General features: G+C 32.5%; 8 protein-coding genes across 8 annotated transcripts, besides 2 other annotated features; 1 reads left to right on the forward strand and 7 right to left on the reverse strand.

Moving 5' to 3' along the window:
• Positions 1 to 857: 857 nt before the first annotated feature.
• Positions 858 to 895: a mobile genetic element.
• A 641-nt stretch (positions 896 to 1536) lies between these two features.
• Positions 1537 to 2838, forward strand: TVAGG3_0967750 (major facilitator superfamily transporter; the record flags this gene model as incomplete). Its single annotated transcript, XM_001328595.2, has 1 exon — positions 1545 to 2795. The coding sequence occupies one exon, from the start codon at positions 1545 to 1547 to the stop codon at positions 2793 to 2795; it is 1251 nt and encodes a 416-aa protein (XP_001328630.2).
• A 563-nt stretch (positions 2839 to 3401) lies between these two features.
• TVAGG3_0967760 (guanylate cyclase protein) lies at positions 3402 to 4829 on the reverse strand (the record flags this gene model as incomplete). Its single annotated transcript, XM_001328594.1, has 1 exon — positions 3402 to 4829. The coding sequence occupies one exon, from the start codon at positions 4827 to 4829 to the stop codon at positions 3402 to 3404; it is 1428 nt and encodes a 475-aa protein (XP_001328629.1).
• Positions 4830 to 4961: 132 nt separating this feature from the next.
• On the reverse strand, positions 4962 to 5537 carry TVAGG3_0967770 (guanylate cyclase protein; the record flags this gene model as incomplete). The annotated part of the gene is made up of 1 exon (XM_001328593.1): positions 4962 to 5537. One exon carries the CDS (start codon positions 5535 to 5537, stop codon positions 4962 to 4964), a length of 576 nt encoding a protein of 191 aa, XP_001328628.1.
• Positions 5538 to 5666: 129 nt separating this feature from the next.
• TVAGG3_0967780 (guanylate cyclase protein) lies at positions 5667 to 7421 on the reverse strand (the record flags this gene model as incomplete). Its single annotated transcript, XM_001328592.1, has 1 exon — positions 5667 to 7421. The coding sequence occupies one exon, from the start codon at positions 7419 to 7421 to the stop codon at positions 5667 to 5669; it is 1755 nt and encodes a 584-aa protein (XP_001328627.1).
• A 195-nt stretch (positions 7422 to 7616) lies between these two features.
• On the reverse strand, positions 7617 to 8243 carry TVAGG3_0967790 (uncharacterized protein; the record flags this gene model as incomplete). The annotated part of the gene is made up of 1 exon (XM_001328591.1): positions 7617 to 8243. The coding sequence occupies one exon, from the start codon at positions 8241 to 8243 to the stop codon at positions 7617 to 7619; it is 627 nt and encodes a 208-aa protein (XP_001328626.1).
• A 398-nt stretch (positions 8244 to 8641) lies between these two features.
• Positions 8642 to 9582, reverse strand: TVAGG3_0967800 (uncharacterized protein; the record flags this gene model as incomplete). The annotated part of the gene is made up of 1 exon (XM_001328590.2): positions 8764 to 9081. The coding sequence occupies one exon, from the start codon at positions 9079 to 9081 to the stop codon at positions 8764 to 8766; it is 318 nt and encodes a 105-aa protein (XP_001328625.1).
• Positions 9583 to 9738: 156 nt separating this feature from the next.
• Positions 9739 to 11350, reverse strand: TVAGG3_0967810 (uncharacterized protein; the record flags this gene model as incomplete). The annotated part of the gene is made up of 1 exon (XM_001328589.2): positions 9959 to 11305. The coding sequence occupies one exon, from the start codon at positions 11303 to 11305 to the stop codon at positions 9959 to 9961; it is 1347 nt and encodes a 448-aa protein (XP_001328624.1).
• Positions 11351 to 11500: 150 nt separating this feature from the next.
• TVAGG3_0967820 (uncharacterized protein) lies at positions 11501 to 12633 on the reverse strand (the record flags this gene model as incomplete). Its single annotated transcript, XM_001328588.1, has 1 exon — positions 11909 to 12583. One exon carries the CDS (start codon positions 12581 to 12583, stop codon positions 11909 to 11911), a length of 675 nt encoding a protein of 224 aa, XP_001328623.1.
• Positions 12634 to 12761: 128 nt separating this feature from the next.
• Positions 12762 to 13280: a mobile genetic element.
• Positions 13281 to 14579: the final 1299 nt, after the last annotated feature.

The raw sequence follows: 14579 nt of genomic DNA on the forward strand, positions 1-14579 counted from the left end.
AATTTTTGACGACAATTAGCAAAAAATGTTAAATGTTAACACTCAGTCCATTTGAATATGAAAAATAAAATTGACTTTGATTAAATGTTTTTATTTATCATGCAATTCTTCTTGCGACCAAAGGTTTGAATGAAATTTCAAAAAATAAGATAGCTTAAAAAATAATATACGGTAGTGTTTACTAATAGATGAATAGTATATAAATTCTATTAAAATGGATTTGATCCAAAAAAATATATAAAATTTGATCATAAATAAAATCGTTTTAAATTACTTCTTCATTTAAATTATAACAATTATTTTTGGTTTTATATTTTTTTGGATCAAATCCATTTTAATAGAATTTATATACTATTCATCTATTAGTAAACACTACCGTATATTATTTTTTAAGCTATCTTATTTTTTGAAATTTCATTCAAACCTTTGGTCGCAAGAAGAATTGCATGATAAATAAAAACATTTAATCAAAGTCAATTTTATTTTTCATATTCAAATGGACTGAGTGTTAACATTTAACATTTTTTGCTAATTGTCGTCAAAAATTAGGCGTAAAGCAAAAATTGATATTTCATATGGTTTTATGATAGATAAGCATTATATTCCCACTCATTATATTCGTAAATTTTGAGGTTTATCCTTCGCTTTTAAGATCATTGAATTTGATTTTTATATAAAATAGTTATATATTAGAAAATAATATGAGTTTATGTGATATTATTTTTCAGAAGATTTTGTGTTCTTCTTCAAAATTTTATTTTTTATTAAAAAGAATCTTTACAAAATATACATTTACTTTAATTAATATTTAAAAACGTGCTCTATCAAAAGTTCCAAAAATTCAATATTTTAGCTTTTCTGAGGTGTCACTTTTGATGAATTTCTGTTTACAACATAATCTCACACTGTGTCTATGTGAATGTCGAACAAAACATCAAAAATGAATGTTTAAATAAACTTTTTTCTTACAGGTGAAATCACGGATAATTTGGTGTAACATAATGGCAACTGCACAAATTACATTTTAGAAGTGCATTCAGTTTTCTCCGATGCGTGCTTTACAATGCTTTTTCTGATAATTGAAATTTTATTCAACTCATTGAATTCTGTCATCTTTTATTTCCGCAAAATTATCTCTAGGAGTCGAAATTTGGGTTGATCCATAGGGATTGTCTCATTAATTAACAATCATGAATTTATTTAATTTTCTCAATTAATTAAATGAAGAAGCAGATACAATTTATAGAACTTTTCACCTGATATATTTATTGATTTATACAAACTAATACGATGTATAGTGGTCCCGTAACAAATTTCAAATGTCCTATCAATTTTATTTCAATTTTTCAATTATAAGTAGCCTCTCATTATGCATCATTCTAAAATAATTATAAACAATATTACTGCATCAAAATATTCCAACATTTAAGATTATAGACTCAATTCGATATTGATATCAAAAGATTTCATAAACTTCTCAAAAAAATTGAGAGGTTACAATGAAATAAAATGAGTTCATTTTATAAAACTTCAGATATAAAGTCATGGCTTCGTTATTCCGTCGCGAACTTTTATATGCATTAATTGTATGCTTCACTCCTCTTGGTTTTGGATACATTATTGGTTATCCATCCCCAGCACATGACAAATTCCTGGAACAATGGGGCTCAAGTTTCCCAAGTGACACAAATTGGAACTTATTTGTTGCTATTACCCAACTTACAGGTGCTATCGGTCCTTATATCCCTACACTTCTCTTCAAATTTGGACTTGGCCGCCGTTTAGTTGTTCTCATTGTAAATATTCTCTCAATAATCTTCTGGGTGATCTTAGCTTTCATGAAAGCTAAGACATTCTGGATGGGCTTCGTCATGCGTATTCTTCAAGGTTTCATGCTCGGTGCATTTTCATCCCTTGGCCCACTTCTTCTTCTGGAAGTTGCCCCAGCCGAACAAACTGGTCTTTATGGTACCTTCAATCAAATTTGCATTGTTATTGGTATCATCATTCTTTATTTCATTGGTGAATATCAAGATCCATTTGTAATGTGCATTTATGCAGCTGTTTCTCATGCTGTCCAATGCGGTCTTATCTGGCTAATTCCAGAAACTTCAATCAAAAGCCAAGGTGATGGTGAAGATAACAAGGAACAAACTTCCGAGTCAATCTTCCAAGCCAAGTACATCTGGCCACTTGTTGTCCTTTTACTTATCATGCTTACACAGCAATTCTCTGGCATCAACGCTATTCTTGCAGATCTCAAGGGACTTTTCAAGAAAGCTAATATTGAAGGATTATCACCCGGTTATCAGTCAATCATTGCTACAACAGCACAACTTGTTGCTTGCTTCTTCTCCGGTGGTCTCATTAAAGTTTTAGGCCGTCGTGCAATGTGGACAATCTCTGGCCTCTTATGTGCTGATTCACTTATTGTTTTCGGCTTCAATGATAAGTTTAACTGGTCAAACATTCTTCCTGTTGTTCTTATCTTCCTTTACCAATTCGGCTTCGGTCTTGGTCTTGCCCCAATGCCATGGTACTCTTCTCCAGAGCTCTTCCCACCATCAGTTCGTCCAATGGCTTCATCCATCAACGGCATGACCTCATGGCTCCTCTCATTCATCATTGTCTTCATTTCCGATCCACTTAAGAAGAAGATCACCACCCTTGGTCTCTTCCTCTTCTACGGTATTATTACCCTCTGCGGCACATTCTTCGGCTTCTGGTTCGTTAGAGAAGTCGATGAAAATAAGGCCGAATCCCTTGATAACACCGATGAGGATCCAAAGGCTTAAAATCTTAAGCCATGCTATTTTTTATGTAGAATGAATAAACTTGATTATTCATAGTCATTTTTTTGAATATCATCTTCTAAACAATAACAATAGGTACCTTGAAGATTTTAAATATAGAATTTAATTTATCTTTAGAACTGTGAAATTGGAAAAATCAAAAGAAATTTGCCCTAATTTCATGGTTTTTTCACAAATTTAATTATAACTCTTATTTGTAACTCATTTTGCAATGTAATGATGAGAAGAAAGCACGATTTCACATGGTGCAGATGCCAATGCAAAAGATAACAACGGGGAAACACCTCTTAATAAAGCAATGTGGAAAGGTAATATTGATCTGTTAGAATTTCTTGTTTCTCATGTTGCACATGCCAATGCAAAAGATAACAACGGGAAAACACCTTTTGATAATGATTATGGTAGACGTATCTATGAACCTTACACTTTGGATTCTCTCGATGAATAAAATAAAGGAAATGTTTTAAGTTATCAATGACCACATCATAGTCTTCGTTGTTTTAAGTTATCTTTTAAAATTAAAAAAAAGTGAAAAATAAAATATTTTAAAAAAAAAAGAATAAGAACAAAAAAAAAAGAAAAGATAAATTAATCTGGATTTTCATCAGGATCTACAAGGTAAGTTGTAACCTTTCCATTCTTAACTTCAACTTCACCTCTCTCGTGAATTACGAAACCACTTTCATAAATGTTTTCGTAAACGGACCTTGAAATATGTACCTTCATAGGAACGCCATGATGTTCCATTTGTTGAGCCATGTTAATTGCAGGACCAAGAATCTCGAAAGTTGGTCTTCCAACACCGAGAACACCAGCAACAATCGGACCACCTGTATTTACGCCAACTCTTATTTGCAATTGCTGTCCGAGTTCTTCATCGAGTTGTCGAACAGATCTAATTGCTTCGCAACCGAAATGAACTAAATCCCAAGCATGTTTCTTCGGGTCATTAGGATTATCAAATATACCTCCTGCTCCCATGTAGCAATCACCTATACATTTGATTTTTGTCATTGTTTTATGCTGGGCCAAATTCATATCGAAATATTTGAACAATTTGTTCAATGTCGAACAAACCGTTTGTGTAGTATTTGCACCACACCATGGTGTGAAACTAACAATATCCATGAAGCAGATTGATGCACTTGAAACAGCGAAACTGACATCTTTTTCACCGGATTGCAATGAATCGACAATCGGAGGTGGTAAAATATGTCTTAAAAGTGCATCACTTCTTTGTCTCTCCGCTTTGAGCAAGTTATCTGATCTTACTTGCTGAGAGATATCTCTACAAACAATTGACAAACTCTTCAGATTTCCACCTGCATCAGCCAATGACTGAACAGCTCCTTTCCTTGAAAATGCAGTGACATTCAAGTTAATATATACTTGTGTTCCATCGCTTCTCATTATTTCAACTGTTCTGTTTATCTTCAATCCGGAATGTCCTGAAACACCATCGTAAAGTGCTTGAATGAACTTGGCACTGTCTGAACCTTCTTCGCCATTTATTACATCAGTAATTTGCTTGCCAACGATGTCTCCTTCGCTGTCGAAAATTCTTTTTGTTGCAGGGTTTGCAGCTGTTATTGTCAAGTTAGGATTAATGAAAATAACAGAATCGATGAACAAATTCACGAGTTCTTTATGGAATTCTTCATCATTTGCCAAAGAAGATTTCGATTTAACTTCTTTGAATTCTGATTGCAAAATGGAACAAATTGCTTTAGAAGCCAATAAAACATCAGGTTTGCATAACATCAAAGTAGAAATCATCCAAGAAACATCATTCTTGATTGTTACTAATCTAACAATAATAAAAACATAAGTAATAATAGAAGCGACAATAAACAAAACAGCCCACAAAACAGAAGTTTCGATGTGTTTGTTAAATGATTCAGAAACTAAATTAACCATCGAACTTGCGTGTGGTGCATAATATTTGTCATAAACACAATTAAACAAACTATACCATGTAAAAGCAATTGTATCATCAAATGTCATGTTTTGAGTCATACTTATATAACCTAATCTACTCACAGCGTTTGCGATGTTATTAAATAACATATCAGGAGAGAAACTTCTTGGATCTGTTGCTGAAATAGGGATACTCGAATTAATTGGCGCGAAAGCATCATTACTAACTTTTTAATCTATATAAGATAAAGGTCTTATATTGTCTTCTACTTTACCAAATCTTGCTGTTTCATAGAAACTCATTGCATAAGCAATTGTTGTAAATATTCCTTGTATTGATTCAGTTCTATTTGCACCTAAAATAGGAGTTCCTAAATCATTAACAACAACAGACATAACAGGAATAATTGAGTTCGCCAACATCGTATACATTGTTAAGAAATTCATGGCGTGAGGGGATGCCAAACGAATGATTTCATTGGAAGAAACAATGTTGTATGCGGAGAACATGATGCAACAAACAGATAAAACCATCAAAATGAAAATGGCAATTAAAACATGTGTTGTCAATTTCATGAAAACACGAGAAGCAGAAGATGTTGTTGCCAAAAGTGCAATGAAGTTTTCTTCTTGTCTGTTCCTTTGTACTTCATTTACTTCATCGAAATCTTCTTCTTCTAAGTTGTTTTTGCCGGTATTCATCTTCAAACTATCGACCAATTTTGAAATAACGTGTTTTGGAATTGTCAAAAATGATTTTGCTGCAACTCTTTTGTCTCCATTGACAGCGATTGACACGTATATCATACAGATAATATATAAGATAACAGATGCTCCTACACCACAATACGCGACAATGTAAATAACCTTCTTGAGATATGATTGGTTATTTTCAATGTCAGTTTTTATGTAAATTTGTGCTGCCAAAATTGCTTTTTATATTGCAGCAAGGAATCTGTTATTGTTACCTAATGTACTACTCTGTAGATACTCTTTGGCTTCTGATTCATTCATGGTATCTACTAATGTACTTGCATCTAATCCCAATGAAACAATTAATGTTTCTGCACTGTAATTGTTGGTTACCCATTGATTTCTTGAATTCCAATTTCCACTGGGACGAGTACTATTTCCGCCAGGTCGAGTACTATTTCTTCCGCCACTTCCGCCACCTCTGCCTGTTCCTGCTCCGCCTAAACTACGACTTGTCTCTACTGAAAGGACGTTTTGGAAGAGAAGTGCTTGCGCTTTGGCGAGTTCTTCACTTTCATCCATCATGTCATTGAGTTTGCGGATATTGGTGATCATATCACCCGAATCTGCAATAATATATTTCAACATCGATGGTTGATCAGTGAGACCGCCCATTGAAGTAGCATTCTGCTCCATGTACAATTTCAGTAAGTACTTTGGGAAAGTTGGATAGTATTCGGCGGATTGGACCAAATTTGAGAGGGAAAGAATGACCATGTGGGTGATATCTGTGTTGATCTGGGAACAATTGGAAATAATAGCGATCTTGGAGAAGGATTTGGTCGAAAGAGTAACGAAAATTGTAACCATAATCGGGAAAAACAGGACACAGATAAGAAGAGAGACAATAGTTATCATAATGATACTTTTCCTGATGGAAGGAATGGACATCGTGGTAACAGAGTTCTTAATTGTCAACAATAAATTATTTTCTTCCTCATCATTGTCAATTACGTGGCAACTTGATGATGAAATGGATGGCATACTTGTAGATTCTCCAAATAATCCACCAATCATCTCTGTATTCGATTGCTGTGTAGTTGAATTCAAAATTAAAGGGAAAAGTTGGATTGTATCCATCTGTGCGTAGTCTGGAACGATTGTCTGACCATTCTTCAGCTTCTCAATGTTGGAATGCCACTCGTTATATGCGATTCTGTTACCTTTTACGTGAATTAAGAATCTAGAATACAAACGAGCGACATATTGGTTATTTCTATATATCCTATTGAGGTGGTTGATGTTAGATTCTGTCTTTTCTACTGATTTTCTGGCTGCTGCTGAAGCTATTTCCAGATCATCAGTATTTCCTTGGATAACGCACTCCCAGAAGTGCCTCAGTTTGTTCTTTGTAGACTGTATGTCCTTTTGGAGTGTATTAACCTTCTTTTTGAGGGTATGTGTCATAGCAGTTTCACGAGATCTGGCCAAAAACATGATTTGTGCCTTCAAATGGCTCATGTAAATGCTATGGGCGTGTAAATGTCTTATTTGGTCGTCAACCCATAACAATTTATTGTTTTCTTCTGGAAATGCTGCCAACATTCTTGCGAAAAATACCCAGGCGTTGACATTCTTTGGGTATAACTGCAGCATATTGTGCATATGATCGCACCCGATGACGCTGGGATGTGCACAAACTAATCCTCGCGTTGCCATGAAATAACATTTCATGAATCCAGGCTGATTCTCTTGATACAAGGATTTGTTCTCGTAATATTCATCAAGGAGTGTAAATGCCTTAACAGTAAGATAGTTATTAATGATTTGGACGATTCCAATTAAAACAAAGAAAATTAAAACAAGACAGAAGATAATTATGACTGGATAAGCTTTCTGTTTGTAATCATATATCCATGCAACAATTGTACTGATGATAGCAACGATAGAAGCTGCTGTAAGAACTGAATTCCAAATTGTTTGGGTAAAACCAGCCATTAACCAAATAGCAAGTATCCCATCGATGTAAAGAAGAATCATGATGGCATAGACAATGTATCGACCAACTTTTGGTAGATAAGGACATAATCCACTTAAAAAGCCCAAAAAACCAGGAACAATAAGGAAATAACGTTCTAATCTTGGATCGAATGCTCCAAAAGTTATAACTCTGTAAGATATGCTTACGGACGATTAATAAGCCGTGATGAAATAATATACGCATAAAGATATGAGAAGTAGGATAATTAAGACCCAAGATGCAACATCTTTGACATCCTCGTTCTGTATAAATGTATATCCGATTCTGTGGCCACATTGAGTGAATGCAATTGGAGTAATTAAATACCAGATGCCATCAAATATGAAATAGAAAGCTATAGCTACACCATTGCTGATTTTGCCATTCTTGTTGAAAATATAGATAGTAACAATTAAAATGAGACAAAAAGTGTAAAAAAGAACGAGAGCAATGATTGCGTAGTAAATGAATTCTTCTCCTTTAATCGAAGCAGGCACAATTCTGAAGAAGAATGAAAAAGCATCTGTTAGAATTTGCGCTACGGTTTTTGATGGGTATAAAGTTGAGCTTTCTGGAATTACTGATGGGCCAGCCCATTGTATTGTGCGCCATGCATTAATAATAAATGCATAAATTATTGATGGGTGCGCTATTGAATTAAAAAACGAGAAAAAATCATAAACAATATGCTTAATAACGCTTATCCTGGATATAGTTAGTAATCCATGATATTTATTGTTCGTTGCATCCAAACTAGTCGATGTAGATGTCGAAGTATTGGATGAAGATTGGGAAAGCATTATTAATTTTTTGCAAAAAACGAGATATTTCAAGGTACTAATAGTAATAGTCTGTATTTATGTGGTTGAATCATGGCCGGTGTAAATTTTTCAAAGAAAACGTAAACAATTCAAATCGGATTTTAAAAAAACGGATTTTTCAAAAAATAGCATTACTCTTGAATAAAATATAAATTGGTTCGTATTTTTGAAAATTTTTTGCGATTGAAAAAAATTGAGAGCAGACCTGCAAGAAATTAAAATTCATCATTTGCGTTAATATATTAAACTTATAATAGAATGCGTTCATGATAATTTTTGAATTGAAAAATCAAGTTTGCTAAAGGTTAGTATTCGGCAATATCAATTAGTTAAACCATATGATGTACAACAAATATTTCGTTGCAAAGTCATTAAATTTTGATTATATTGTTTTCATTAAAACTTAAAATGCAAACTCACATGCATATCCTACGACCAAAGAGCATATAATTGCAATAAAATCTCAGGTTGCACACAAAGTTCTTAGATTTTCGAGCTTTTACTCAACAATTAACAAAAAGATAGAATTACTCAAACTATTTTGCAGATGGCATCGATCAAATATGTATGAGTTGATATTAGATGGTCTTTCAATCCATAAATCTACGTATTTAACATTATACCAAATACCATTAAAATAAGGACCTGGAAAATAGTCCCCATAGTATCTGTCGAAAGTTCCAATACTATAGTGCCATGTATCTGATGAATTTCCATTATAATCTAGGCAACCAGATTCTCCAGAATACATTAATCCATGAAAATAAGTCCATTCCTGTCCATCAATGAACTTATATTCATAGTTGTCATTTGACATCAAAGAAATATTTTGTCGCCATACTTGATACGATGGAATTTGATCATATTCTAATAGTAATTTTATATATTTTTGCTTTTTTAATATAGAATTGTAGTCGAATCCACTTACAATCGAATATATATCTTCGTTCTTTGTGCTGTAGCAGCAATTATCCCTTCCAAAAAAATAATTTTTTGTAGAATCATGATGAGATAGAAGTAACCAGTTTGTTCCATAAGCATTTTTATATCTACATGGTTTAATAAAATATGATTTTGAACTTAGTCCTGGTACAGGTTGACTTAAGGATAATTTTCCCAGTGAAAGATATTTTAGAAATAAATTATTGTCACTTTTAAAAAAGTTTATGGAATTTAATTGAAAATAAGAATAAAAATAAATCTAAATCTAAAATAAAACTCATTTTGCTATTTAAATTTTTAAATTTTCTCCAAATCTTCCTCAAAAATGCAAAATTGCTTTTGAAATTTACAAATTTTTATATCAAAAATTTGAAAATAAAATAAATTTTGAAATTCCTTTATTATATGGTTCTATCACAGATGATGTGAAAATTCACTATTTCATGTTAATTTATAAAATCTAAAAAAGTAAAAAATAAATGTTCTTTATTTAGCTTAGATTTGTAATCTATTCTGAATGTTGTTAGTTTTATAGAATTGTAATTCGTTTGCCATCAGTTTAAATCTTAGTTCTGAGCATAATAATCCTGCGAATGATATATTCGCCCAAAATGAAAAATGAAACAAGAAAGAACCCAGCACTGAAAAATAAGCGGTTAATTTAAATGCATAACAAATAAATATATTCAATATTTATCAAAAATAATAACAAAACAAAAAATAAATAATAAATAAAACTCTATAAACAAAATCTAAACAGACTTAGCTTTTTCTGATAAGAAAGTTTCGAATTGTGCGAGAACTGCGTTCATCGTAACTTGCGCGTATTGAAATTCTGGAGCCAGCCTACCAGCAGGCGCGAAATCAACAATAAACTTGACCAAACCTTCAAGGTCTGGCAAGTCTGCCGTAAGTAATGAGCCGAAAAATAATGTAAAGATTGTTTCGAAAGGTAATACCTGGCGACCTTCATTTGGTTTCCTCCTTGATGCTAATCCTGCATGCATATCCTTTAACGCTAAGTGAATTTCAAATAAGGCATCTAAAGGGTTTGTCTGAAAGAAAGCTGCAGTTACGTGGGTTCCTGCTGATCTGTATCTTGGGTCTCGCATAAATACATCTCTAGCAATTTCTTCTCCGTTGAAAATCGGTAAAAATTCTTTTGGAGGATTTATGTCTTTCATTTGGATTTTCGATACTATAGTATATGCTCGCGATTCTGAATGCGGGAAAAAGTATGCGTAGTTAATTGCGATGCAGGCATCAAAAATTGCACGAATAAACATAATTACGAAAATCGAGCCCAGAATTGGATCCTTTTGTGGAAATTGTTCCTTTAAGAATCCAAAGAGCTTAAATACTTGATTTGTGAAGTCTCTTCGAGGTAATTTTGAAAAGTTTTCGAGAAATTCTGTAATTTTGTAATCAATCGGATTTGTTGGCGAAAACAGCCATCTGTTGAAACGATCTTGCTGAGAGTTTAATTCTAAAAAGTGAACCGAGTGATTAAATCTCGGGATGCAAAGACCGAATATATATAAAAGCGTATCATCAGGGGCCTGTGAATCCGCATCGTTCTGGTAAAGCATGCAAAGATTTGCGATCTTAAACTCTGTTTGATTTTTTATGTATTCTGCTTTTTTGGGCTTCGACTGAAGATCTCTGAATAATTCTTCAGTTAATATTGTGATCTTGACTTTGGCAGGGATAGCATGGGACTGTGCGAGAAAGTCAATTAATGAAGTTAACTTGTTGACTGCATTATTGAAATTCTCATTGAGAATATCATATTCTTCCTGCTGAAGAAATTTAATTTCTCTTGTAGCCATCTCTACTGATTTAGATGAATTTGGTGGAGGTGGCGGAAAGTCTAAAGTTTTTTTTGGTTTTTGACGACGCATTGTAAGATTTAAAAAGTTTGTTATTGCCGACAATATCAATAACTGCGAAGATTCTTTCTCTTTTAGGAATATATCGTACGCAACAGGATCTCTCGGAATATTCAATGAATCAATTTGAAGATAACGTACAATATCCGTGTTCTCTGTTAACCAATCATAAAATGTATCCGTAAAATGCGAGGAATCACGCGATTCCATGAGTATCTCGTCATCAGCCGTGTGTATTTTCGTTTTCAAAGTATGTTTATCGTCCAGCGCCACTTTTCCGAAAATACAAAAATTTATAAAATTTCGAAAATATTGATCTACAAGTAATTCTAAACGAATCATTTAAAATTAATGTGAAGATTTTCATTCAATTTCAGCGCAATTTCAGAATTTACTAAACCGTTTGTGTTGAGAGAGTTTCACAAAATTTTATTACAAATAAATTATGTAATAAACATTTAGACAAATTTTCGCTGCTCCGCTCAAAATTTTCAATTATGTTCTCCAACACGACCAAACTTATATAAAATCTTGCAGACTATATAATAACAAATTTGTGACATGATATTCAACAACGAAAAACCCTTCAATCCTAAAAATTTATTTCTGAAAGTTTTGTTACTCCTCTAAATTACTATTTGCATCGCACCAAAGAGCATACTAGGAGGTAACAACTTGATCTTTTAATAACATTACCAGAAGTTCAATAAATTCATCATAACAATAAAAAAATTGCCAGGTATTCTCTATTTAAACATTTCCATATAATAACAGTTAGATCAATAATTCTAACCTACTCTATACAAACAGTCTTTATTCATCAAATTGAGGGGCTCTCGTTCTTCGATTATTTGGTGACTTCGAAGCAAATTTCTGTTCAGGTTTTGAAGGCTTAGGGGTTGATGACTTAGAAGGCGCTGGCCTTGGAATTCGAGATCTTGAAGAAACTTGCGAAGAAATACTGTCTTCTTCCAAAATTACACGCTTCTGAGGTGCGAAACTTTCTTCTTGCTTAGGTTTCTTCAATTCTTCTATTTGTTTATGCAATTCATTTATTATTTCATCTTTTTCCGATATAATTGATAGTAATTGTGATATGGTTTCATTTGCTTTTTCAAGCTGTGTTTTGTAGTCTTCTTCATCTTCTCCGTCAAAGAGATCGTTATTTTCTTCTTCTTCATGTTTATCCTCTTCTTCTTTAATTTCTGTTTCTTTCAACTTGATAAAGTCATCTGTATACATTGATGTCCTCGCCATCTTTTCTAAAAGCGATTTTGGATCCGTATCGAAAGTTCCATCTTTTTGATCATCGCAAATAGTTTCAATTTCTTTAATTCTCTGATTTTTAAGCTCCTCCATTTCTTTTCGCAATCGTTGATTTTCTTCCATTACTGAAATTGCAACTTTTGTTACGTCTGTTGGATTTTCATTTGGATTTTGCTGTGGTTGTTGGTCACGAAGCTTGTAATGACGTTGCATAGCGGTCATCAACTGCGCTTTAGGCGGAGAATGATTTCCGCGAAATCTTGGGAAATTCGTTTTCAAAAAATTGAAAAGTGCTAACGATAGAACTCAGAGAAAGGAAAATTTCTTGGATCTCACACATTTTTCCGATTCTGTAAATATTGCATAAATAAAGGAGTTACAAATCTGGAACAAAAGTTAAGGGTGGCTTCCGACCAAATTGTCACTTTTTAGCCCAAGTGAGAAAATTTCGTAATTTATAACCAAGTTTTTTAAAATCTATATTTAATAAAGATTCTATTTTTCTTATTAAATTTCAAAAATGAGGGGGTTCGGAATCGTCCACAAATTGCCGAAAGGGTTTTTGCCAGTTTTGAATCCGCTTATTTTTATCGACCAAAATTATAATAAATATAATTTTCGATAAGTATTCTACCCAAATGATTCTTCAAAAAATTATTTTTCGGATTTTATTCCGTAAAAAAACGTTACAGAAAACGCCTAGAAAATTTCGAATTTTCCCTAAAAAATTCAGTGCAGGTCGATTTAAGAGATTTTTCAAAAATAATCATATCAGTAGATAGGGTATAATATAGAGAAGCTTTATGAATAACTTAAAATCCGGGAAACTCAATATTCAACGAGAAAAACGCTTAACGAATCTCACTTTTGGTGTAAACATCACAAAAAATTGAGAGGGCTTTCTGGTCGGAAGCCTCCCTTAAAAATTTCAACATCAACGAATGTAGAATTAATCTGATTTGGTAGTAATTTATTTAAATTATAAGGCTTTTTATTAAAAGATAATTTAAGGCTTCATGTGATCCTAAATTTCCTTTTCCAACGAGATAGATTTGCGTTCAGTTGGTGTTATTATTCTAATTATATACATGAGCCCATACTGGCATATATTGCAATAAGAATATTCCTATAAATTGATAGATTTCTCAAAATTGTTTGATATGGATATGGAAGCTTAAATCATATTCAATTGAGAATATATGAGGGGAGAAGTTTTCAATTTTTGCTCTATATTATTAAAATGAAGCAATATGAAAGTACCCAGATTTTCCTTACTTTTACCACTCCCCATGTAATTTCTGGGGAAAACGATAATTCATTTTTTTTATGGATGAATAGATCGTTTTCCTAGAAAGGACCTCATATCTCTGGCTAAAAAGAGTGTCAGATCCTAAATAGATTATTTATCTAGTGTACAAATCCAATAAAAAGCCTATTTTTTTGGCTTTTTTGGTGCTCATTTTTTCGAAGATCTACATGAATATGGGGAAACCATCGGATTTTTTTGGTTAACCCACATCTTCATGTAGTCTGGACTATCTTTCCTCGAAGGACCTCTTTACGGGTGTAAAAACTCATAAAGTTCTCAAAAGATTCATTCTCGATCTCCATGCTGAAAGAATTTACAATAAAAAAGAGATCTACGCATCAAACTACAGCCATAAATGAACTGAACCCCTAAAGCTCAGCTCTTAGTTTATCAAAAACGTCGAAATCCTTCTCATTGCAATCAAATTTTCTCAATAACTCATAAGAAAAATCGAATTTTGATTAAGCCGATGTTATAGGTATCACAAATACTACAAACTTGAGCAATATCGAAATTGCCAGCAAAAGTTTGAAATTGCATTGCTCATATTTGTTTTGTAAACTAAAAATCTGCTTATATTATTCATTAATTTTTTATATATTATTCATATACTTTAATAAAAACAATACTATTTCACCTTAAAAATGAATTTCATAAGTCAATATTATTTTTTTGAAAATGTATCAATTTTCGATTAAAACAACATGAGAATAAAATTTACGCAAAATTATTTTAAAAAATGGTTTTAAAAATTTACAATTGATGAAGAATAAGATTGCAAGAAGTTTTGAAGTTTAATTTGAAGAAAAAAAATTCGGATATTATTCATGGATCTAAGTAATTTGATATTTGAGTATCGGCACTATGCATAAAACATATATTTATAGTTTTTTTGGATTTTTATGATTT

The sequence above is a fragment of the Trichomonas vaginalis genome, chromosome I (genome assembly GCF_026262505.1).
Source record: "Trichomonas vaginalis G3 chromosome I, whole genome shotgun sequence".
In the NCBI taxonomy this organism is placed as follows: domain Eukaryota; phylum Parabasalia; order Trichomonadida; family Trichomonadidae; genus Trichomonas; species Trichomonas vaginalis.